The sequence below is a fragment of the Camelina sativa genome, chromosome 11 (assembly GCF_030686135.1).
Source record: "Camelina sativa cultivar CO46 ecotype springtype chromosome 11, ASM3068613v1".
NCBI lineage: Eukaryota > Viridiplantae > Streptophyta > Magnoliopsida > Brassicales > Brassicaceae > Camelina > Camelina sativa.
In genome coordinates, this window is record NC_141890.1 from 14,581,914 (window position 1) to 14,604,233 (window position 22,320).

The following is a 22,320-nucleotide window of genomic DNA, read 5'->3' on the forward strand; positions in this document are numbered from 1 at the left end:
AAAAAAGAAAGGTAATGGTGGTGGTGGGATTTGATTTTTATATGATCCTTTTCTTCTCCTATCCATGTGATCTCCGCTCTTCATATCTCTCTTTTTTCTAATTTTTCTTATATCAATATAAATATTATCATTACTGTTGACTTAAATAAAATACTACCTGTAATTTGCTAAAATATTTGTTGATAAGTTGTTATAGATTGATAAAAATATATATATATATATATATATATATATATATATATATATATCCTCTATATAATAAAATGAAAGTACACACATAATTTTGTAAACTATATAATTTTAATAAATTGGTTACAAATAGGTTATATATTAAGTTTATATTATTTGTATAGTATGGATTTATTGTTTCCAAAAATCTTAAAGAGAATATCTAAAAAATCATTTGATATCATCTAACTTACCATATTAAGTTCCTTTATTAAATTATTCATCAAATAATTTTTTTTGATATCTAACTTAATATATTAATTTGTTAATTATTATTATATGTCACCTTTCATTTTTATATATGAATCTATTTTTTGAAACAAATAAATTATTAAATTATTTCTTATAATTAAAAAATAGTTTTATTTCCTGATATACCATAAGTTGAATTTTTTAAAACAAATATAAATGATCAATCTATAAAATATTCAAGTTTTAGTAATATTATTCTTTAAAAAGAATATCTATTGAATTAAAAAATTTACTGAGTAACGAGTCGAAATTTGAATATTTCAATTCAATTTCATACTTTTTGTTGAGTTTTCTAATTTTATTTAATATAATAAAGTTTAAATAAATTATTTTGAAATTTTTTTAAAATGTTGAAACTTGATATAAAAGTTAGAAACTATAAACACTCTAAATTGGTTTAATATGTCACTATAATATGAAAGAATTTCAAAAAACTAAGTATATTAAAACAAAAAATATAACAATATATTAAATTACTCATAATATAATAACTCGCTTTTTAAAAACCAAATTCACAAAATTATGTCTTATAATGACATTCAAGTCATGATGTAGAATATACATTGTTGAAATAACTTCACGTACATAAACTAATACAACATATTAAAATTATATTTTAAAATAGAAAATATACAAAATTTTGTATAAAATAAAATTGAATCAGTGTTATAGCACGGGTACTTACAGACCCGGCTCGTGGCTAAAACCCGTGAAGCTGGTGTTTTAAGCATCACGAAAATATATAAGTTTTAAGGGCATCAATTTTCAAAATTGGGTTGTGGTGTAGTGGTTAACACCTCTTTAGAAGTCTTAAATGAAAAATGTTTTCATTTTACTTTTGTTTTCAGAGAGTTCAAAAAAAAAATTTGCTTTAGGCATGAGAATCTACTGCGTCGGTCCTGGATACTTATCTAGAATCATTAACAATATAAAATTTATAAAATATATATTTTTTCAAGTCATTATATTTAGGATATGATTTTATTGCATAATATTTTATTAAAAAAGTTTTTAAAAACAATTACATAAGTTATATTATATATAAAAATTATAATATAAATAAAATGAATTTCAACTCGTGCTCTGGTATTATAAGAGTTTGGTATCATGGTATGCGTTAGTGCGCGGCTTATTTTAAAATTTTGTTTATTCGATCCAAAATGCCCAAAAGAAATGTTTCCGAAATGAGACATTAATCCACGATTTTTTCTAGACTCGATATTATGCAGACACTAAAATGGTAGTCGAACTTTATTGTTTTTAAATTTTTTTGTTACACATTATGACATTAGAGTGTCCAATAACGTACATTTCCTATTTCTGGTACGTACGTGAACATCCACTTAACTGGTTGTTCAGTTCCTTTTAGTCTAGTAGTAAATTAATCAGTAATGTTTTGTAACATTGCTTTTTCTGCTTGTCTTTGTATCACTAAATGATCTTAAAGCTCCGACTTTATATTAATTTTGTTTGACATCAGCTCCCACTTTATTTGGATGGTCAAAACTCTTGTTAATCGGTTTTTGACGGGGTTTATAGGTCAGAAAATTTATTAATAACCAGACTATACAATGGTTTTGTTGTCGTTCAGTTGTGTAAATCTTATATCCTCGGTGGGGTTAATGTTTAAGTGTATCCAAATCCAATCTTCACCAATCTATAATATCTATTGGTTATCAATGACTGTTATACTTCGTGTCACCCGAAGTCTGATAGCTTTTCATCCGCATGCGTATTTGCATCAAAACCCAATGATTTTAATTACTGTCCAAAATTCCCATCAAAATCCAATAACTAAATAAATAAAAATATATATTTACACATAGTATAATTGTTTGCAGTGTTTCTATTTTAAACCCTTTTTCCAAAACAAAAAGAAAAATTTATATTTTCTTTACTGTACTAACAAAAATATAGAGTAGTACATTTGAAGATACATCAAAGGTGATTAGAGAATATATGCGCCACCTAACTTTAAAATTTTCAGTAATTAGATAGGTAACGTAATTTTTGTAGATACATAACTTATGGTCGATTACAACTTTATCACAAATTATGGAAAAACAAAATCCCGTTAATTTTAAACAAATAACATTTTTTTTTTACTTTGCGTAGAGCACTTTTATCCGGACATATGTTGCCTTGCATTGTGTTTAAGGCTTGCTCAAAATGGAGCACATGAAACACAGTTTTCTTTCATCCGATAATATGTTATTTTATTAGTCCAAAATATATTTTGATAATATATATATATATACATATGTATATATATATGTGTGTGTGTGTGAAATTTTGTTTTCCTTTTTATTTATGATTTGGATTTGCTATCAAAGTTGCTGTCTACATAATTAAAAGTGAAACTATCTACGCATTGACCTTTCTTAATCACACTCCCATGGACCAGTCTATAAATTTGTCCTTTTCTTGTATCATAAAATGGAAGAAACTGAAACAATTTTCCTTATTTATTTGCCTAATATATGGAGAAGAAGAATGCATAACATGTACTCCTTATATATAACAAATTAAATACTCCTTATTTACGATATGTTTCATCGAGCATGGCTTTAATTCTTAACTGAGAATAATGAAGAAAAAATATAAAAGGACGATAGTGATCATAAATTCATAAACACAAGCTAATTAACATCATCAAAGTTATAGAGGAGACTGGCCACTCAACATGGAAACTACACAATTTTAACAACCCCGACCAATCTCTCTCCAAATTTAAAACTATTTTAACCTTCCTAAAAATCATGACTGACACAAGTGACACCAACCCATTAACTATTTTTAATTAGATGCAAACCACACCTTATCTCCTTCTATGTCATTTATTTTGGTTCTACATATTCTGTATGGCCGTTTCATTGGGACTACGCTTCTACTGCATGCCTCATATTATTACCATCCGACTGACTATAAACTCCTTCCCGAATATGTGATAATCCAAGCCTTTTGTGAACCGGACAAAGATTTGAAAAATTTTAGAATGACCATTTTTCTCTTTTTACATTTTAAGACATTTCGATTACATTTCTCAATCCGGAGCAGAGAAGAAAATATTTTCACTTCCATACAAAATATCATTTAGTCATAAATAAGCGAGCAAATACTTCCAACGATCGATTGCGGCCTCACCCTCACGGGTTCTTGTCTAGTCCCACAGGACCCGAATTTTTATTCAAATTGGACAAGATCATCTTGGAAAAGAGAAAAAAAAAAAAAAAAAAAAAATCTTGGACAAAAAGATAGATTCCAAAGTAAATATTCTTGAAGGATGGAGAATCGATCTCTGGCTTTTGGAGTTTCAACTTTCAAAACAAAAAGTCTTAGTAGACCATTAGAGAATTTGTTTTTTCTTTTTTTTTTCCTTCTAAAAGAGACATAACTGATACAAAATAAAAACAACCCTTGTAACTAAAAGCTTCTAATGAAAATCATCTAGAAAACGCTAGAAAGGAGATTAGCAGCTGTGGAAATGGCTGCTCCGGTGAGAGCAGACTGGACCACTTGCTCATGGCTTGTCCTATCCGAGATCGTCATAGCCATTGCCGCTCCTGTCAATACTCCAGCCACCGCGCTGTTCCTCTGTGATACACATACATATATACGATTACAAATCAATTAAAGAACATGTTAATCATCTGTTTATTGATGAAACAATACCAAATAAATTAATTTGACTAACCCAATCATGAGCTCCTCCACGAACCTCCTTCATACCGTAAGTGATACCTGAGTACAACCCAGCTGCTAGCCCTACAATTCCCACATCAATATCCAAACCTTAATCTCTTTCCGACGTTAAAACTTGAAACATTAATTTAAAAATATACGTATATATATAAACTCACCCCATTGGAGAGACTCTTTTCCTGTGTTCTTCACCTAGAGGCCAACCAAATTTAAACAAGTTCAGTAAACTAACAAGAAACCTAACGTGTCATGTTTGCATTTAACTCGTATGGATACACTAGCTCACGTCCGTCTAGATGAACATTTGACGATCATATCAAAAGGGTTAATAAACTCACCAGTGCATCAAGAGATTTGCTGCTTTCCCCTAATAATAATAACAACGATCGTTAAACATTACTATCATTACACAAAGCTTATTACATAAGATCAGAAACCAAATACTATACAAACAAAACGGACCTCTGAGATTAGGGAACCTATGTTTCTTGTTCTCGGACGGTGGACCGACGTTGTTCGAGTCAAACCCTGCCCCTATTTTTATTAATTTTCGACTCATATATTATATATTTTTGGTACATATAAATTATAAGGAACAAAAAAACTCGTCGGAGTGGTTCTTACCCTCAACCACCGTAAAGTAAGCTTCCCTCGACACGGCTTGTAAAGCTCCCACCTTCATAATTAATCCATGTTAGCTATATGTCTTTACTAGGCACGTAACGTAACATACATATACTATCGGTAAAATGGAAAGAAATGAAACGAAAACTTACTCCGGCGGCTTTGACGAAGGAATCAGCGATACGGTTGAGAAGAGGATGACCAAGATCGAACAAGTGTGCCTTCTCAAAGCTTCTTATCTCATCCATTACAATTCTTCCTTCACCCTTCTCCATTTTTCTTTGCTCTTTTCTTCACTTTATCTTTCTTGCTTTCTCTTATCTTTTTTGATCTGTTAATACTTCTCTCTTCGACAACAAGTAAGGAGAAGTATGTGGAACTGAACAGAGTTATTTCGACACGTGTCGGAGTCTGCCGTTTGAACTGTTCAACGTTCTCCTTCCCCACGTGGCACTCACTAGATCAACGTCAGACAGACCGAGAAATTAAAATCAAGGCCCAATGAACCGGTAGATATTATGATAAACCGGGAATTTTGAAATCTCCGGTTTAAAGACGAGAAACATGCCACGTGTCTTCTCCGCTTTGATATCTCCGCCTCCGCTCGTCGGAGTGAGACTTCCACTACTTGTCATCTCCGTCACTCCTCTCTCTCTCTCTCTCTCTCTCCCTACAGATCTCTCACTCACGTTCTCTATCTAACACAATGCAATCGGCTCTCTCTCTCTCCTTCTCTCAATCATCTCTTCCTTTAGCGAACCGTCCGCTTTGTTCGTCCAACGCAGCTCCTTCCTTTACGCCGAGGAATCTCCGGTTCTGTGGACTCCGTCGAGAAGCGGTTGGTTTCTCTTCGTCGAAGCAATTGACTTCGTGCCGTTTTCAAATTCAGAGTAGGAGGATCGAAATCACCGCATCAGCTGGAAATGGAGCTCCGTCGAAATCGTTCGATTATGATTTGATCATTATCGGAGCTGGAGTTGGCGGCCATGGAGCTGCATTGCACGCCGTTGAGAAGGTCTTCTTTCTAATTAGGATTACAATTTCTGATTGAGATACCTTAAATGTCAGAACACGAATCGAATTGTTCTTGTAATTCTTGGACATGCCAATTTGATGCTCTTACTAACATTTCTGGTACACTCTTTCTCAATTGAGCCGGAAAAATTTGGAAATTTGCTTGATAGTGGAATCATATGCTTTGTTTGATTGAAACGGTACAAGGATGATGATAGGATGACTTACTATCTAATTACTGTGTTTTCTTTCTAGTGCTCATGATCTCATCAGGTGAATTTGTTGTTTTGCTAACGTTGTATAGGGACTCAAAACTGCCATCGTTGAAGGAGATGTTGTTGGAGGGACTTGCGTTAACAGAGGCTGTGTGCCTTCCAAAGCTCTCCTTGCTGTTAGTGGTAGGATGCGGGAACTACAGAATGAACATCACATGAAGGCCTTTGGTCTGCAGGTAGTATGAACTGCTGTCAAATGCAATCGCTCAAGTTGATGTCAAATAATTGTTAAGTATTATCTCCCTGGCCTTGACTCTAGCTCCATTGTCTCCCCTGGATAATAGGTTTCTGCTGCCGGTTATGACCGTCAGGGTGTGGCTGACCATGCAAGTAACCTGGCTACCAAAATTAGGAATAATCTCACCAATTCTATGAAGGCACTTGGTGTTGACATATTGACAGGGTTTGGTTCTGTTCTGGTCAGTATGTTATTGTCTTTTGTTGACCAACTAATTCCACATGATATCATCGTTATTTGGTGATCCTAATACTCTTTAGTCTTCTGTGCACTTCTGCAGGGACCACAAAAGGTTAAATATGGTGACGATATTATCACCGGAAAAGATATAATCATTGCAACTGGATCTGTACCGTTTGTCCCAAAAGGAATTGAAGTTGATGGTATGTGTTTTGTTTTAACATGTATAAGCCAGGGAGAAGCCTCAAAAACCAATACTTTACATCTCTTTCGATATAGCAACTACCCTAATGATCCTTATATATTGTGATGCAGGAAAGACTGTTATCACAAGTGACCATGCATTGAAATTGGAGTCCGTTCCTGACTGGATTGCGATAGTAGGAAGTGGTTATATCGGTCTTGAGTTCAGTGACGTTTACACGGCCCTTGGAAGTGAGGTAACATTTTGATTTTGTATTAATGATTGCATTGGTATAATAGTGTGAGGTTTTTGTTTTCTTTCAATAGTAACAAAAGGCTCTTAAGATTCTGCTCTATTGGTATTTCTATTGCTATGTTCTGCTTACTTCAGGGTTGCAATGCACCTACAAACCCCAGGAAGTCTCAGGATAACTCTTTTTGCAGGTAACTTTTATTGAGGCGCTGGATCAGCTGATGCCTGGATTTGATCCTGAGATCAGTAAGCTGGCTCAAAGGGTTCTGATTAACCCAAGAAAGATTGACTATCATACTGGAGTGTTTGCAAGCAAAGTAAGCCTTTTTGACTCATTCTAAGTTAATTTTCATCCTTATACTGAGGATTTATGGAACTTTTTTTTCTTTTTAAATCTTTTTTACAGATCACTCCAGCAAAGGATGGAAAACCCGTGATGATTGAGCTTATTGATGCCAAAACCAAGGAACCCAAAGATACTTTGGAGGTAAGAAAATGTTTGTGCAGCTATCTGAAATCCTACAAAAGAGAATAATTGTCCAGTTATGTGATGACTATTCTGCTTCTCACCACAATGTTGTGACGCTTTTACTATTCCCACGTGGGAAGTCTATAAATTAAGACATGCATACTTGCGTTGCTTAGCCAGGGATTGCCAAAAAGAGAACAGAAACGTCTTTGATTTCCATCACAATTGGAACTTTTAGTTTTGTGCTTTTTTCTGCACTGGAAGTGTGACCTTATGTTCCTTTTTCAAGGTGGACGCTGCTCTAATTGCTACTGGAAGAGCTCCATTCACCAATGGACTTGGCCTAGAAAATGTATGAATCGACATTAAAAGGCATCCTATATGAATACTATTTTTCTTTTTGCTCCATCAAGGAGCTTATTAGGTTGTGAAAGAAATAACATTAAAGCTATATTTCCACACAGATCAATGTTGAGACACAGAGAGGTTTTATACCAGTTGATGAGCGAATGCGTGTTATCGATGGAAATGGAAAGCTGGTTAGTGATAATTTAATATGTACACCTTAATTCTTAGGAGCAGTCAATTTTTTTTTTATGCACCGAGTCACTCTTGGTTGATAGGTACCACACTTGTACTGCATTGGTGATGCCAATGGTAAATTGATGCTCGCTCATGCAGCCAGTGCCCAAGGAATTTCTGGTAAATGATAATCAAGATTCCACTATTAATGCATCCGTGTTTTGCCCTCTTTTACACTTTACTATGTTTGATTGGCCACTTATTAAACTCTGTGCATCTACTTGTGTTGGTTAGTGGTGGAGCAAGTCACAGGTACAGATCATGTGCTTAATCATCTTAGCATCCCAGCTGCTTGTTTTACTCATCCTGAAATCAGCATGGTGGGATTGACAGAGGTAACTCTAGACACCCTTAGTGGATTGGTGATTTAAAATAAGGTGTATAACCGTAACCTTTAATGTTGGATATCTTTGCAATTTCAGCCTCAAGCAAGAGAAAAAGCTGAGAAAGAGGGATTCAAAGTAAGTATTGCCAAAACAAGTTTCAAGGCAAACACAAAGGCCCTAGCCGAAAATGAAGGAGAAGGACTTGCTAAGGTAAAGAGAAGAAACTAAATCGAAAGTTGTTCAGTCCTCGAGTTACAGAGAAGATATCTGAACACGCCTTTTATGTGCACAGATGATATACAGACCTGACAATGGTGAAATCCTTGGAGTACATATATTTGGGCTGCATGCTGCAGATCTTATCCATGAAGCATCTAACGCGATTGCTTTAGGAACACGCATTCAGGTAATGATATCTCTACGGCTGCAAACCAACCTGACTCTGATTTTGCCCACTGTCTTTAGATTGTGATTTTTTTTTCTTTTGGTGATGACAATGCAGGAAATTAAACTTGCTGTTCATGCACATCCAACGCTGTCCGAAGTTGTTGATGAACTATTTAAAGCAGCTAAGGTAAATACAAGAATCTAAATCCGTATTCTCAACATAAAATCACGATTTAGAAGCAACCAACTCCTATTCATCTCAATTTCAGGTTGACAGTCCAGCTTCAGTAACAGCACAAAGTGTAAAAGTTGCAGTATAAACAAAGAAAAAAAAGATTGAAAGCAGCCTGTAACAAAAGTTTTGTGGAAGAAGACATTTGTACTTTACCAATATTCAGCGACGGACAAAGATTGAGTGTCACATTTCATCCCGTATATTTGTTTCATGTTTTTCTTTAAATTGTATCTTAGATTTAAGAACAAAAGAAACAGATTGTGATAGACACTAAGACACATAATTGAAATATATTTTATTATAAGTCAGAAATCCAAAATAGAAAAGAATTTAATAGACAAACTAAAAAACGTTTTAGCTTTTTAGCGTCAAATCTCACAAAAGTCACAGAACACAGCAGCAATACAAGACTACTTTACAAATCCCACAAAGCAAAAGAAAATTACTAACGACAAGACGCTCTATGGAAGATCTCCCAGCTCCAGGCTCGATTTACCACATTACCCTTTTGAAACTTTTTGAAAACAGCTTCTATAAGGTCGAAATTGCCCCTCGTCATTTACACAAATTTACAGTTCCACCACACTGCTCCCACCTCCTCTTCATTGTTGTTGCATTCAGCTCTCCTCCATAGCCATTTGATCAAGTTCTTGCATCCCATCATACTCCAGCTGTATCACGTTACATAAATTAATCATCAAAATTTTATACGTGAATATGGAAATACATGAATTGAGTTGAAAGAAAACAGAAAGAAGTAAAAGTGATTTCCACCTGAGCTTCTTCATGAACCAGTTTCATCCTTCTGTAATCTTGCTGAGCCTTCTTGGACCGGAACATGGCCTGGACTTTAACCACTGACCTCTCCAGCCGTTCCTCTGCTTGTTTCTGGCTTGTCTTGTAGAAATCCTCCACCTCCTCACCCCCTTCCTTCTCCTCAGGTTGGCTAACCTGAAGCCCTCTGAATCCTTTTCTCTTCAGTCTCCACCTCAGAATCGCCTTCTCAAGAACTCCGACCGACCATGTTATTTTCTGGTACTGCCTTCTTACTTGGAACCCTCTAAACGCAGCCTGCGAAACATTTCCATATTTAAAATCACAGAGCAGTTTTACAAGTTCGCAGACCGTTCGTTTCTTTTCTTAAAGACGTTATATAGATCATCAGCTTTTGCTAGTGTACCTGGATCCTAATTGCCTTTTTACGCATGTTCAGAAACTCCCGCCTCATTTTCCATGTTTGGAACCTGTACTGAATCCGAGCAGCGGCTGCAATCTTCCTACGAACCTCGAAATTGCGGAACGCGTGCTGAATCTTCATCGCGGCTATTATGTTTTTCGCTTCTTCTTCCTTGCTAGCAAACCTAACGGCGCTTGACCTAACTTTCAGCTCGTGCTCCCTGAACGCTCCCTGAATCCGCGCTGCCGCTTCTGCAGCGGTTCTGTACGCCGCCAGAGTGTCCTTCAGGCTCTGCTCATCTTCATTGGAATTCCCTAGGTTCGACGCCTGCTCTGCCTTGATGGTTTCAAGGTTGCCAGTGATGTTTCCAGCCATTTGCATGTCCTTGAACTGTGCTACAAGACATTTCTCAGCAAGAAAAGCAGCTAAACCTTCATAACCTTTCTGCTGTGCCAGATCAGCCGCCGTGCAACCGCCGAGGAATTCTTTAGTCGGGTCTGTCACCAGGTTTGGCCTTGCCCCAGCAGACAGAAGAGCAGCCACCATTTTCTCCCTTTTAAAAAAAAAAAAAAACTTGGTAAAGAAGTAAATTAAATAAAACGGAAACAACATTAGCAAATCTCGTATTACTTAAAAGATGCAAGTTAGTTTTACCTTCCATAGTATGCTGCCCAATGAAGAGCAGTCCAACCATGCTTATCACGGAAATCCAATGATATATTTGCCCAGGAGAAGAGAAGGATCGACCAAGTGTATCCTAGGACGGCACAGAGGTGGATCACTCCAAGGCCTTTAGAGTCATATTCTTTAGTGTTACGGTTCTCGATGACCTTCTCCAAAAGCCACTCTTTCAGCCTATTTTTCAGTGTAAGCTCAAAGAGATGATCCCTCGCTTGATCAAACGGCACCTCATTCGCCTGGATTGACTTCATTAAATAAGCCCAACTGTTCAAGAGATGGGAAGTCCTGCTGGCGAGTTTCTTAGCCTCTAGCAGATTATCAGGTGAGATTTTACTTGTTAAAACGCTGATTTTGTTAGAAGAAGTGAACAGAAGATGAGCAAGTCTGACTTGGAATTCAAATTCTTCCCACTTGTATAGCTGGTCGTCTTGAGGGATAGCTTTTTCAATAACTGGAACTGAGCGGTGTTCAAAGCTGAATAATTGGCTGACCGGCTTGTTTCCATCAACACTCAGATACAGGTTCACCACCCCAGGAGATTGAGGGGGAAGGAAGCAACGGTAAACCCCCAACTGGAGAAATTCTGCGGGGACACGTAACTCTCCACATATGCAGAAGAGGTTTGATCTTCCAAAATGTTGAAAGCTGTCGTGAAAGAACCCAGTTACAAGAATCTGCAAAATTAACGACTAAAAGGTCAGCATTTTTCAGCTAGGAATGCTTATTCGATCTTCACACGTAGGTTTCATACGCAATATGAAGTAGAGACAGTCTGACAATGTTGTGATTTACCTATCTAAGTTTCATATTGTGAATCACACTATGCAAACATACCACTCATAAATTAGCAATAAGAGATGCATAAGATTTTAACAAATACACACGCAGTAAAGTGAGACACACTTATTTTATTAATAGGCAGACTTTGAGTTACTTTCTTGATAATTTATTACCCTCTTCCTTTTAAACCAAAGTCTAAAGAGTGAAACTATTTTCTTTTCCTTCAGCATAAAAAAACAAGAAGGTATACTAGAAAAAATGGTATACAAACCTTTGTTTTCTCTGTCGAAAAGGCCCAGGCAGGTGAAACATCAGTTATGTTGAATACTTGCTCCGGTATGTTAGAGTGGGAATGGAATACAGCAGTAGTAGAAGATTCCTGCCCAGGTGTATATACAGCTTCAAGGGAAGGATCATCCACGGAACCAGGAGAGTCACTAATGAAGTTGTTCACCCACCTTCCAAAACTATCCTGACTTCCAAAACCATTATTAAGAGCATCACCTGGTTGATCAGCAACCGTTGCACTGGAATCCCTACTCTGTAGATTTGACTCTACTCCACAGTGCACATGCTGATTAGAAAATTCTCCTGCACCACATGAGTTATTATTTTGGTAAACAGGATCGTCGAGACCGGGGTATGATGGTATATCTACTGATCCGTTGTAGCCTGCAAGATGATATCCCTGCACAATGAACAAGATGACAAGATGGTTAACATAAAAACAGCTAAAGCCACTTGCAGGTTGGAAAATTTCATTTACTCACCTGCTTTGTAGATCCCCTAGGTGCAGTTTGGAGCTGTTCTGTGAAGTATAGCATGTCTTCTGTAAACAGAGAACAAATATAAAGAAAATGTTTAAGTATTTTCAGCATCATCATCTCATTGGACTTCTTTATTACAAGAGTCAGATATTCTTTTTGTCAAGGATGGGAAGTTTTATAAGATAAGCTCAAGTAACATAAGTACCTTCTGTTGGATGAGACTGGTTGCTAATATCTGCTGGTACTAGAAGCTCATCCCAATCAAGCGTATTGATCTCATGAAGCCTAATCTCATGATTTCTAGAACCCAGACTGTTGCTGCGCACTTCAAACCCTTAAAAAAGAGAGTGATTAATTTCCCCCCTTTTAAGAAATCTCCCAATGAAGAACATACTTTAATATACATGAAAAGTTTTGAATGTCCAAAGAATTGCCAATATACGCCAAATCGTAACAGCTCAAAATCATGAAGAGACACATTCTCACCTGTATTACAAGTATTACGGACACCAGAATTGATATCTTCAGCCACAAGTTTTGGTGATAGTTCAGAGATCGAACTTGAGTAGGAGTTTCCAGGTGTTGCTGGAGCTGCCTGAGCCTGTTTAACCAAAATTACTCAGAGAGCAGCAAACAGATATTTATCTTTTATAAATAAAATCTGCCAAAGGAAGGCTGTACTCTATCCGACAACAAAGATACATCATCGTAATCTATAACCACCTCTAACATAAAAATAAAACATGATAAAGAAGCTGGGGACAGGTAAATAACAAACCTCATGTGTCTCGCGATAGTGAACAAGAACTATGTGCTCCTGAGACCTGCCATTACAAGAAGAGGTGATTTAATTTCATAACCTTCAGAAACAAAGCAGAGGGAAAGAAGGCATCTAAATAAACAATTTCCTCAGAAAGCAAATGAATAGTCTTTTGTTGAGACATACTTATCCAACAACCAGTAACACCTTCGCACAAATGTAGGGTTATCATTGCCATGGGCATAGTAAACATGAATCCTTTCCTCGTTACCCACCTGGAGAAGGAAGAATAATAACATTTAGAGATCACAAAGGAACATACTTATATATTAGCTATAGAGGGAAAAAAACACAGGGGTATGAAGTCAAAGGAAACTCACTTTTAGGTGTTCATGAGCTTCCTTAATTGTTTTTCCATCCTTCTTCTTTTTCCAGTTATGACCATCCTTTCTAAAGTTCCTCAACATCTTCCGGTCGAACAACACAATTGTACCACCTGCCACATATGAACATAGTTAAAAACAATCAGACAGATTAAGAGTTTGGAAGCATCTCTAATTAAATCTTACATGCCAAAAAAAAGTACAGAAGAACCAAAAGAACAAAATTTGAAACATGAGGAGGGAGAAAAAAAAGATTACTTTTGGGCAAATTCACTGGTTTGACGTTGATGGTGAAGAATTTATGATTACAAAGAAGAGCATGGATCTCGTTTGGACGGAGCCACCTAGTGTAAGCTTCATCCAACATAGTTTGTATATCCAGATCTGCAACACACAATCCCAAAACTATCAAATACCCGACAAGTAATCATTAAGAAGGAACTCATGTATGCATCTCATTTTGTTTTCCATATTGACAATTAAAACCGGACAAGTATACTGATGATGACATTCTCATCAACAGTTTTCTTTAAAACAAGAAATTGGCATGTAAGGAAAAGTCTCTGGGCTTTGATTCATTCGGTATCAAAAAAAGTCTGCTCTATCTCATTTAGTTCCCCTAAAAATGTCCATGAATTCGTAACTAAAATCAACAACAACACAAGGAACCTCCTCAATTCTACAACTATCTTGCAAATTCTAGTTCAATAGCTTCACGAGGAATCAAAAGAGCATTCGGAGTATTATATATAAAAAAAAAGTACAAAACCCCAGGCGAAAACGGAATCGGACAATCAAAACCCAGACCAAGCCGTGTCCGTGCGTGCTAATTTTTTTACGAACAAAACACATAAACAAAACAGTAAAATAAAACTAGTTTTACATTGATTGAATCAGCAAAGAGAAGAAGAAGAAGAAGAAGAAAACCTTGCAAAGTATGGAATCCATGAATCTCCGATCCGATGAGCTTGCCGGAACCAACGCCGGCCATCTCCGTTTTCCGATGATCCTCTTCCGATGAACCCTAAGAAAGTGAAATTACAAGTCGATGGAGAGACTGTGTCAACAAACTCAGAAATTGAGAAAATTAGCAAAACGATGAAAAAGAGAAAGAGAGACGAAAAAAAACAAAGAAAATTCCAAAAAAAAATTAAGCTAATCCTTAAATTTAATTTAAAAAAAAAAAAAAAAATTGGTAAGAGATAAAAGTTGTTAAAAGATACTGTAAAATTTTATCTCTAATGTGTTGACGATTCAATGGGAACCGAACTATATGCGTTAACTCGCATAAAACAAAAACAAAAATAAAAATGTCTTCTTTTTTTTTCTTTAACGATAAGACTTTGTTTTTCTTAATTCATAAATTACACCCCTTCCAAAATAAATTGACGGTATTTTCCCATAAATATACCATAATTTTACAATATCTACAAAACATTTCAGATAAAACTGAGAAATCCATGGGTAGATGTGAAAACTTATTAAAGGAGCAGGCCAAAGTGAATAAAACCATTTCCCTAAAGTGAAAAAAATAGCATCCCTACAAAAAAGTTAATGTGAACCATTTTATAATTTCCGAGACTGACGAACTTATACACAGTAATGACGTGGCACGATTGTACTGGTTTAACTAAGCAGTGGATCCCATCTACTGAACTTATCCTTTTTATTAGTTAACAATTAATCAAAGATACGATGTACAGTAGGAGGACTCTCGTCCGAGAGAGAAACCAAAAATATACTTTATTCGTTTCAAAATATAAAATGTTTTAGAAAAGTTTTTTATTTTATAATATAAGATGTTTTCAAGTTTTTAGGCAACTTTTAGATTAGTTTAGTATTTTATATTATGTAGTATTATTTTTGATTGATTGAACTTATTAAAAGTAAAAACTTCTTAATCTACGTGCTTTAGTTAAAACATTCTACATTTTGAACCGGAAGGAGTATTATATATTTTAAAAAACATTTAATCGGACAGTTCATATTTTTCTACTAAATATATAAATAAATTTGTAATAATTATTATCTTTGAAAAGAAACTAAAGAATACATCATTTTTTCGAGTTTTAGATTTTGCTTTTTTTTTTTTTTAATTTTCGTTTTTTTCTTTAAGTTTTTTTGTTTTTATCGCTGGAGTTTCGACTAAATTTTTGTCTACACCAATTTAGAAGAAAATACAAAATTCTTTAATTTGGTAAAGGAAAATATGGACTAATTTCATTCCCCCCCCCCCCCTCCCCCAAATTATTACGGTTTGCTAAGATTAGACACCATTTATCCAAATTGATTAGACTTACGAGTTAAGCTAATGTTTGACCATTTGCCGACTTCTATATTCCATGCTTGTATTTTTTTATATGCTTTTTTCGCTGATTAACTAATAATTTTTTCAGACCTTTGTGATTTACAAGATTTGTTACAATATTATATTGGATGTGTGTGTGTTTTTTTAAGAGCTAGTATATATAATCAATAAATGTTATAAAAGTTAGAGATAAAAATTGTGTTTCTCTTTTTTTTTATTATTAATTTAATCGTTTAGAGGTTACATATATATAGTAAGCAAAAGCTTAAACATAAATCAATTTAGACTAAGACAATATGGCCGATGGCCCATTATGGTCTTGGATATGTATGGGCCAGTTATGGAAATCCATTCCAAATGTTTTACAACACTTTCACTTGGATGACATAACTGTGCCAATGCTAAAGGATATCCGTAATGCGTTTGGGAGTGCTGCCTCATTAAAACCTTGCCAGGAAAACCTAGTGGGACAAAACCATGGTGAAGGAAAAAGAGTACAACACGTATTACTCCCCCTGTTCTAAACATCACTAGAAGTCCTTAAGTCTCCGCATTCCAATATGGTGCATGAGCTTCTTGAATGTCGATGTCGGTAATGATTTGGTGAAAAGATCGGCTGAGTTGTCGCATGATTGAACTTGTACCACTTGAACTTCTCCGGCCTTTTGTAGTTCTTGTGTGAAGAAGAACTTGGATAAGATGTGCTTCGTCTGATCTCCTTTAATGTACCCTTCCTTGAGCTGTGCGATGCAAGCCGTATTGTCCTCATATATAACTTTGTTTCCTTATCGTCGGCCATGCCACAATCTGTCCTGACATGTTGAATCATCGATCTCAACCAAACACATACACGGCTGGCTTCGTGAATTGCTAGAATCTCCGCGTGATTGGATTAAGTGGCCACAATGCTTTGCTTCATAGAACGCCACGGAATCGCGGTACCACCGTGTGTAAACACATAGCCGGTTTGAGACTTTGAATTATGTTGATCCGATAAGTAGCCTGCATCAGCAAAACCAACTAAACCTTCTTTGTTATGGTTAGTATAAAATAAACCCAAATCTGTCGTCCCTTGTAGGTAACGTAATACATGTTTGATACCGTTCCAGTGCCTTTGGGTCGGACAAGAACTAAATCTTGCTAGAAGGTTCACGGTAAAACATATGTCTGGTCTAGTGTGGCTAGCCAAGAACATTAACGCTCCTATAGCACTGAGGTATGGCACTTCCGGACCGAGAACTTCTTCATCATCCTTCTTTGGACCGAATGGATCTTTATCCAAATCAAGGCTCCTTACAACTATTGGGCTAGTCAATGGGTGAGCTTGGTCCATATTAAACCTCTTGAGTACCTTTTCAGTATATGCCATTTGATGCACAAGGATTCCATCATTTATGTACTCAAGTTGCAATCCCAAACAAAACTTAGTTTTGCCTAAGTCTTTCATTTCAAACTCTTTCTTGAGATAATCAATTGTTTGGGCGATTTCCCCAGAGGTTCCTAGGATATTCAAATCATCCACATATACTGCTATGATTACAAACCCTTTGTTTGCAAACTTCTTTATAAAAATACATGGACTGATGGGATCATTCTTATAGCCTTCCTTGGCTAGGTACTCACTTAGCCTATTGTACCACATTCGCCCACTTTGTTTCAGTCCATAAAGAGATTTGTCTAGCCTTATGCAGTATTTTTCTCGAGAACTACTCTTATCTTTGAGCTCAATACCCTCTGGTAATCTCATATAAATTTCATTTTCCAGTGGACCATATAAATATACGGTTACAACATCCATTAACCGCAAATCCAGTTTTTCTCTTATAGCCAGACTTATTAAAAATCTAAGAGCCGTTGCATCCATCACAGGGGAGTATGTCTCCTCATAATCTATTTCTGGTCTTTGAGAGAATCCTTGTGCTACAAGCCGTGCCTTATATCTCACAATTTCATTATTCTCATTTCTCTTTCTTACAAAGACCCACTTATGTCCAACTGGCTTTATATCGAATGGTGTTCAGACCAAACACATTCCTCTTCTTTAAAGAGTTTAACTCCACGTCAATGGCTTCTTTCCATTTTAACCAATCTTTACTTTGAGTGCACTCTAATATAGACGTGGGTTCATGATCCTTATTTATCTCAAGTGCTACCTTGTATGCAAATATTTCATCGATGTCGACATCATTTCGGTTCCATTGTATTCCAGACATGATATAATTGATTGATATCTCATTATTATCAACACCTTCAGGACCTTGAGGTTCAGCGTCCCAAACCTCATTCGGTACCTTAGGATTTGCCGCGGCCATGTCTATAATTTCCTTAATCTTAGTTTGTTTTGCACCTTTCTTAGATTTCTGAGGGTTCTTATCTTTGGAACCTAATGGTATATCAAGTTTCAAACGGGCCTTAGACTCTGTAGCAACTTGATTATTGTGTTCCTTCTGAACATCAATACGTACTGGTGCATTACAAGCTGGTATGTACGATTTCGTTACTCTCTTTGGGTCAGCAAAGGAATCTGGCAATTGAATAGCTAGCTTTTGCAAATGTATAATCTTTTGGACCTCTGCATCACATGCTAGAGTCCGAGGATCTTGCCAATTTAAGGATGTTTGATTCCATGATATCTCTTTGACCAGATTGTTATTCTCTCCACCCAACATAGGAAATTCGGATTCAGCAAACTGACAATCCGCGTATTTGGCCTTAAATAAATCACCCGTAGTTGGCTCAAGATACTTAATAATGGTGGGAGAATCATATCCAACATATATTCCCATCCTCTTTTGAGGTCCCATCTTAGTTCTTTGTGGTGGAGCAATCAGTACATAAACGGCACACCCGAATGTTTTGAGATGGGATATGTCTGGCTCATGACCCGTTAATAATTGGGATGGTGAATACTTATGTTCACTAGATGGCCTGATGCGTATAAGCTCAGCTGCATGTAATATTGCGTGTCCCCAAGCCGACACAGGAAGCTTCGACCTCATAAGCAATGGCCGAGCAATCAATTGAATACGTTTAATAAAAGATTCAGCTAATCCATTTTGTGTGTGGAAATGTGCCACAGGATGTTCCACACTCACCCCATGGACATACAGTCTTCATTAAACGCTTGGGATGTAAATTCACCAGCATTGTCTAGACGTATAGTCTTAAGTGGAAAATCTGGAAAGTGGGCTCGCAAACGTATAATCTGGTCCAGCAATCTAGCAAACGCAAGGTTTCTAGTTGACAATAAGCAAACATGCGACCATCTGGTCAATGCATCAATAAGGACCATGAAATATCTAAATGTCCCACAAGGAGGGTGTATAAGTCCACATATGTCTCCTTGTATCCTTTCTAGAAACTTTAAAGTCTCTTTATTTACTTTTGCTGGTGATGACCTTGTAATGAGTTTTCCTTGTGCACATGCTACACACGTGAGATGTTTAGGAATAACTCTTCTCTCTTTAAGAGTGTGCCTATTAGAATTCATTATTAGCTTACGCATCATGTTAGAACCCGGATGGCCAAGCCGGTCATGCCATAAAGTGAATTGTTCATTGAACATTTTATTCATTGCCAAGTTAGCCTCTATCATATTAATCTTAGCATGATAAAGACCAGTGGCTAGTGCAGGTATAGTCTCTAGGACTTTCTTATGTCCTTGGGTGATCTCAGTTATATATAGGAACTCTTTGTTTCCTTCACCCTTTGTTTCAACATGGAAACCATTCAAATGAATGTCCTTAAAACTCAATAATCTTCTCTTTGAGCTAGGTAAATATAAGGCATCACTTATTTCAAGATGTGTGCCATTAGGTAATAAAATGTGAGCCTGGCCGTAGCCTTCAATTAGGCTTGCTATACCCACAATTTTACTAACATTGGCATTTTTCATTATGAGATTAATAAAATTTCTCTTATCCTTCAAAATTGTGTGGCTGGATCCACTATCCACTACAAGTATGTTCTTGTCCTCAGCCATTTCTAATATAGACAAGAATTTATGTTTTTAAACTTTAAAGCAATAAAACAAACAAATATATTGAAGGAAACAAAATAATTGAATTTAAAACAAAATAATTATTCAAAATAATAATCCAAACAATAATTCAATCAAATGCAAAACATAAAACATAAAATTAAATCAAGACAACATTTGAGTTTAATTGTCCTCTCTTAAACAATCAGAGGTTTCATAATCCAATAGGTCATCTTTCTCATGGTCGAAATCACCTTCACCATCGAGATGAACCAGGTTAGGTTCTGGATTTTTCTTCAAATTCTCTTGATAGAGATCAACAAGGTGCTTGGGAATTCTGCATGTCTTTATCCAATGGTTCTCCATACCACATCTATGGCAAGTGGACTTGGTCTTATGTTGCGGTTTAAATGTCCCGCGGCCTCTACCCCGACCACGGCCGAAGCCGAATCGGTTTCCACGGCCTTGACCACCAAACTTGTGCCCTTGGTAGTTCCCACGACCAGGACCACCACGTCCACCTCCTCCACGGCCACGACCATACTTGTCCCTATGGACATAGTTAGACTCCTTAGTCTCTTTCGGCTCTTTAGGCTCTTAAGGATTTTTCTTTGTCAAATCATCGTTGTGTGCTTCTGGTAATGGAGCTGTACCAGGAGGTCTCAATGCACTATTCATCATCAATAGCTCATTGTTCTTCTCAGTAAACAACAAACAAGAGATGAGACTTGCATATGTCTTAAACCCCTTTTCACGATACTATTGTTGAAGTAGTATGTTGTTGGTGTGAAAGGTTGAGAATGTCTTCTCTAGCAAGTCCTTCTCAGTAACCTCTGTACCACATAACCTTAGGATTGAGACTATCTTAAATAGCTCTGAGTTATACTCATCCACGGATTTGTAGTCCTGGATCCTTAGGTTTTTCCAATCAAATTGAGCCTTTGGGAGGAGCACCGTCTTTTGGTGTCCATATCTGTTTTTCAACTCTGTCCAAAGGTCAAGAGGATCTTCAACAGTGAGGTACTGGTTCTTGAGACTCTCAGTAAGGTGGTGGCGTATATGCATAATTGCCTTGTACTTATCCTTTTCGGCACATTCAACCTCATCCTCAATACAGTCACATAAATCCTTTGATTTTTGATGGATCTTAGTGTCCAAAGCCCATTGCAAGTAATTGTCTCCAGAAGCATTAAGGGCAACATAGGAGAGGTTGTTCAGCTTTGCCATCTATAAAATAGAAAACAAGCACCAAGTTAAATCATGCGGTATTTGAGACCGATCCATGCAACAAAATTAGGCCATGCGGTATTTGAGACCGAACCATGCCAATCACTTAGGGCCATGCGGTATTTGAGACCAAACCATGCCATAATATTACACTCAAATTTTGTAATTTTAATATGCATGCAAGACAACAATTCTAGATAGATTATATTCTAGTATGAACACATAATCTTAATGTTTTAGAAATTTTCTTTTTTACTAGATAGAATTTCCTTTTCTAATTAGGATAACAACAAATTTTGAGGAACTAGACTTTCTCTAGGATTCCGAATTTAATTAAGATTTTTAGGGTTCTATGCAGTCGAATTTACAGAAATAATTTTAGCAACAATCGATTAATAATTCCCTATGCAAGTTTTGATTTTAATTTCAAGGATGCATGCAACACGCAAGACAATCAAGCACCAACAAACAAACAATCCTAAACAAACTTTTAACCTTAAGCAATTCGGATTTTAGTCATGGTATAATAGGTTTAATTAGCAAGCAATCTAAGCAGCCCTAAACCTCAAGCAACCAAATTTTAAAGTTTTAGGGTTTTTAGGAAATCAAAACTTTAGGGATTTGTTTGTTGGTTGTTTACATGTAGTTTTATGGTTCTTATAGGATTAATAATCAGATTCGATACATAGGTTCTAAGGGGGTTTGATTATTGTTTACCTTTCACCGTTTGGAGGTTGACCGGATTTGAACCGGGAGCTAAAGACCTCGGTTTTACTTCTCTCTTGATCACGAGCCTCGGCCTAGGTAGGAGGAAGAACCGATTACGAGCAGAGCTTGACCACGAACATGCCTTGATCACGAACTAGAACCGATCGCAAGCTTGGATAAGCAAGAGGTGGAAACGGCGGCGGTTTTTAGGGTTTTAGGATTAGGATTTTCTCAGCTAGTTTTAGAGCTTCGTGCTGATAACGTGTTATAAAAGTAAGAGACAAATGTTGTGTTTCTCTTCTTCTTATTATTAATTCAATCGTTTAGAGGTTAAATATATATAGTAAAGTAATACATTGATGTAGCACTTTCGACTCAACTTTGTAACGACTTCTTGACTTGTTTTGAACATGGCTTTGGACCGTCAAAATTAGGCTCGTATTGAAAATTTTGAAGATTACCATATATGATATCGATTTATTAAAAGTGACGTAAACTGGTATATTAAAAATACAAAATTATTAATTTATATCACTTAAATAACCTATGTTTACTAATTTTTCATTTTTAACATTATTTTTTAAGTGATATAAATTTTTAAT

At 36.2% G+C, this 22,320-nt stretch overlaps 3 protein-coding genes and 1 pseudogene across 5 annotated transcripts; 1 reads left to right on the top strand and 3 right to left on the bottom strand.

Annotated features, from left to right (window-relative positions):
* Positions 1–3,737: 3,737 nt before the first annotated feature.
* Positions 3,738–5,197, bottom strand: LOC104723509 (outer envelope pore protein 16-2, chloroplastic-like). Of its 2 annotated transcripts, none has more exons than XM_010441894.3 (7): positions 4,959–5,197; positions 4,807–4,858; positions 4,645–4,710; positions 4,521–4,549; positions 4,341–4,374; positions 4,175–4,245; positions 3,738–4,074 (listed from the first exon to the last, which is right to left on the bottom strand). In XM_010441894.3, the coding sequence occupies exons 1-7, from the start codon at positions 5,079–5,081 to the stop codon at positions 3,928–3,930; spliced, it is 522 nt and encodes a 173-aa protein (XP_010440196.1). In that variant the 5' UTR covers positions 5,082–5,197; the 3' UTR covers positions 3,738–3,927. The 2 variants fall into 2 exon arrangements, with proteins under 2 accessions (XP_010440196.1, XP_010440195.1); XM_010441893.3 differs by having other exon boundaries at positions 4,645–4,716; positions 4,959–5,162.
* A 175-nt stretch (positions 5,198–5,372) lies between these two features.
* Positions 5,373–9,260, top strand: LOC104723512 (dihydrolipoyl dehydrogenase 2, chloroplastic-like). Its single transcript, XM_087471318.1, has 15 exons — positions 5,373–5,821; positions 6,125–6,271; positions 6,380–6,514; positions 6,614–6,716; positions 6,829–6,953; positions 7,141–7,266; positions 7,356–7,436; positions 7,708–7,770; positions 7,883–7,957; positions 8,042–8,120; positions 8,235–8,335; positions 8,423–8,536; positions 8,619–8,732; positions 8,829–8,900; positions 8,983–9,260. The coding sequence occupies exons 1-15, from the start codon at positions 5,513–5,515 to the stop codon at positions 9,031–9,033; spliced, it is 1,695 nt and encodes a 564-aa protein (XP_087327444.1). The 5' UTR covers positions 5,373–5,512; the 3' UTR covers positions 9,034–9,260.
* Positions 9,229–15,038, bottom strand: LOC104723511 (calmodulin-binding transcription activator 5-like). 2 transcript variants are annotated; one of them, XM_087471316.1, is made up of 13 exons: positions 14,424–15,038; positions 13,755–13,880; positions 13,494–13,609; positions 13,300–13,388; positions 13,132–13,177; positions 12,840–12,954; positions 12,559–12,687; positions 12,357–12,415; positions 11,858–12,274; positions 10,780–11,480; positions 10,129–10,678; positions 9,723–10,019; positions 9,229–9,619 (listed from the first exon to the last, which is right to left on the bottom strand). In XM_087471316.1, the coding sequence occupies exons 1-13, from the start codon at positions 14,485–14,487 to the stop codon at positions 9,566–9,568; spliced, it is 2,763 nt and encodes a 920-aa protein (XP_087327442.1). In that variant the 5' UTR covers positions 14,488–15,038; the 3' UTR covers positions 9,229–9,565. The 2 variants fall into 2 exon arrangements, with proteins under 2 accessions (XP_087327442.1, XP_087327443.1); XM_087471317.1 differs by having other exon boundaries at positions 12,559–12,678; positions 14,424–15,037.
* A 4,928-nt stretch (positions 15,039–19,966) lies between these two features.
* On the bottom strand, positions 19,967–21,010 carry LOC147933995 (uncharacterized; annotated as a pseudogene).
* Between the last annotated feature and the right edge of the window lie 1,310 nt (positions 21,011–22,320).

Bases quoted from the DNA above. Each gene is read 5' to 3' on its own strand.
- LOC104723509 (XM_010441893.3), bottom strand. From the start codon at position 5,081: ATGGAGAAGGGTGAAGGAAGAATTGTAATGGATGAGATAAGAAGCTTT. The intron at 4,550-4,644 runs GTCCGTTTTGTT...TATTATTATTAG, and splicing joins TAGGTTCCCTAATCTCAGAG to GGGAAAGCAGCAAATCTCTT. The intron at 4,075-4,174 runs GTTAGTCAAATT...TGTGTATCACAG, and splicing joins GTGGAGGAGCTCATGATTGG to AGGAACAGCGCGGTGGCTGG.
- LOC104723512 (XM_087471318.1), top strand. From the start codon at position 5,513: ATGCAATCGGCTCTCTCTCTCTCCTTCTCTCAATCATCTCTTCCTTTA. The intron at 6,515-6,613 runs GTCAGTATGTTA...GCACTTCTGCAG, and splicing joins CAGGGTTTGGTTCTGTTCTG to GGACCACAAAAGGTTAAATA. The intron at 7,267-7,355 runs GTAAGCCTTTTT...TCTTTTTTACAG, and splicing joins CTGGAGTGTTTGCAAGCAAA to ATCACTCCAGCAAAGGATGG.
- LOC104723511 (XM_087471316.1), bottom strand. From the start codon at position 14,487: ATGGCCGGCGTTGGTTCCGGCAAGCTCATCGGATCGGAGATTCATGGA. The intron at 13,178-13,299 runs GTATGTCTCAAC...TTGTAATGGCAG, and splicing joins TGTTACTGGTTGTTGGATAA to GTCTCAGGAGCACATAGTTC. The intron at 9,620-9,722 runs GTGGAAATCACT...AACGTGATACAG, and splicing joins TGGTTCATGAAGAAGCTCAG to CTGGAGTATGATGGGATGCA.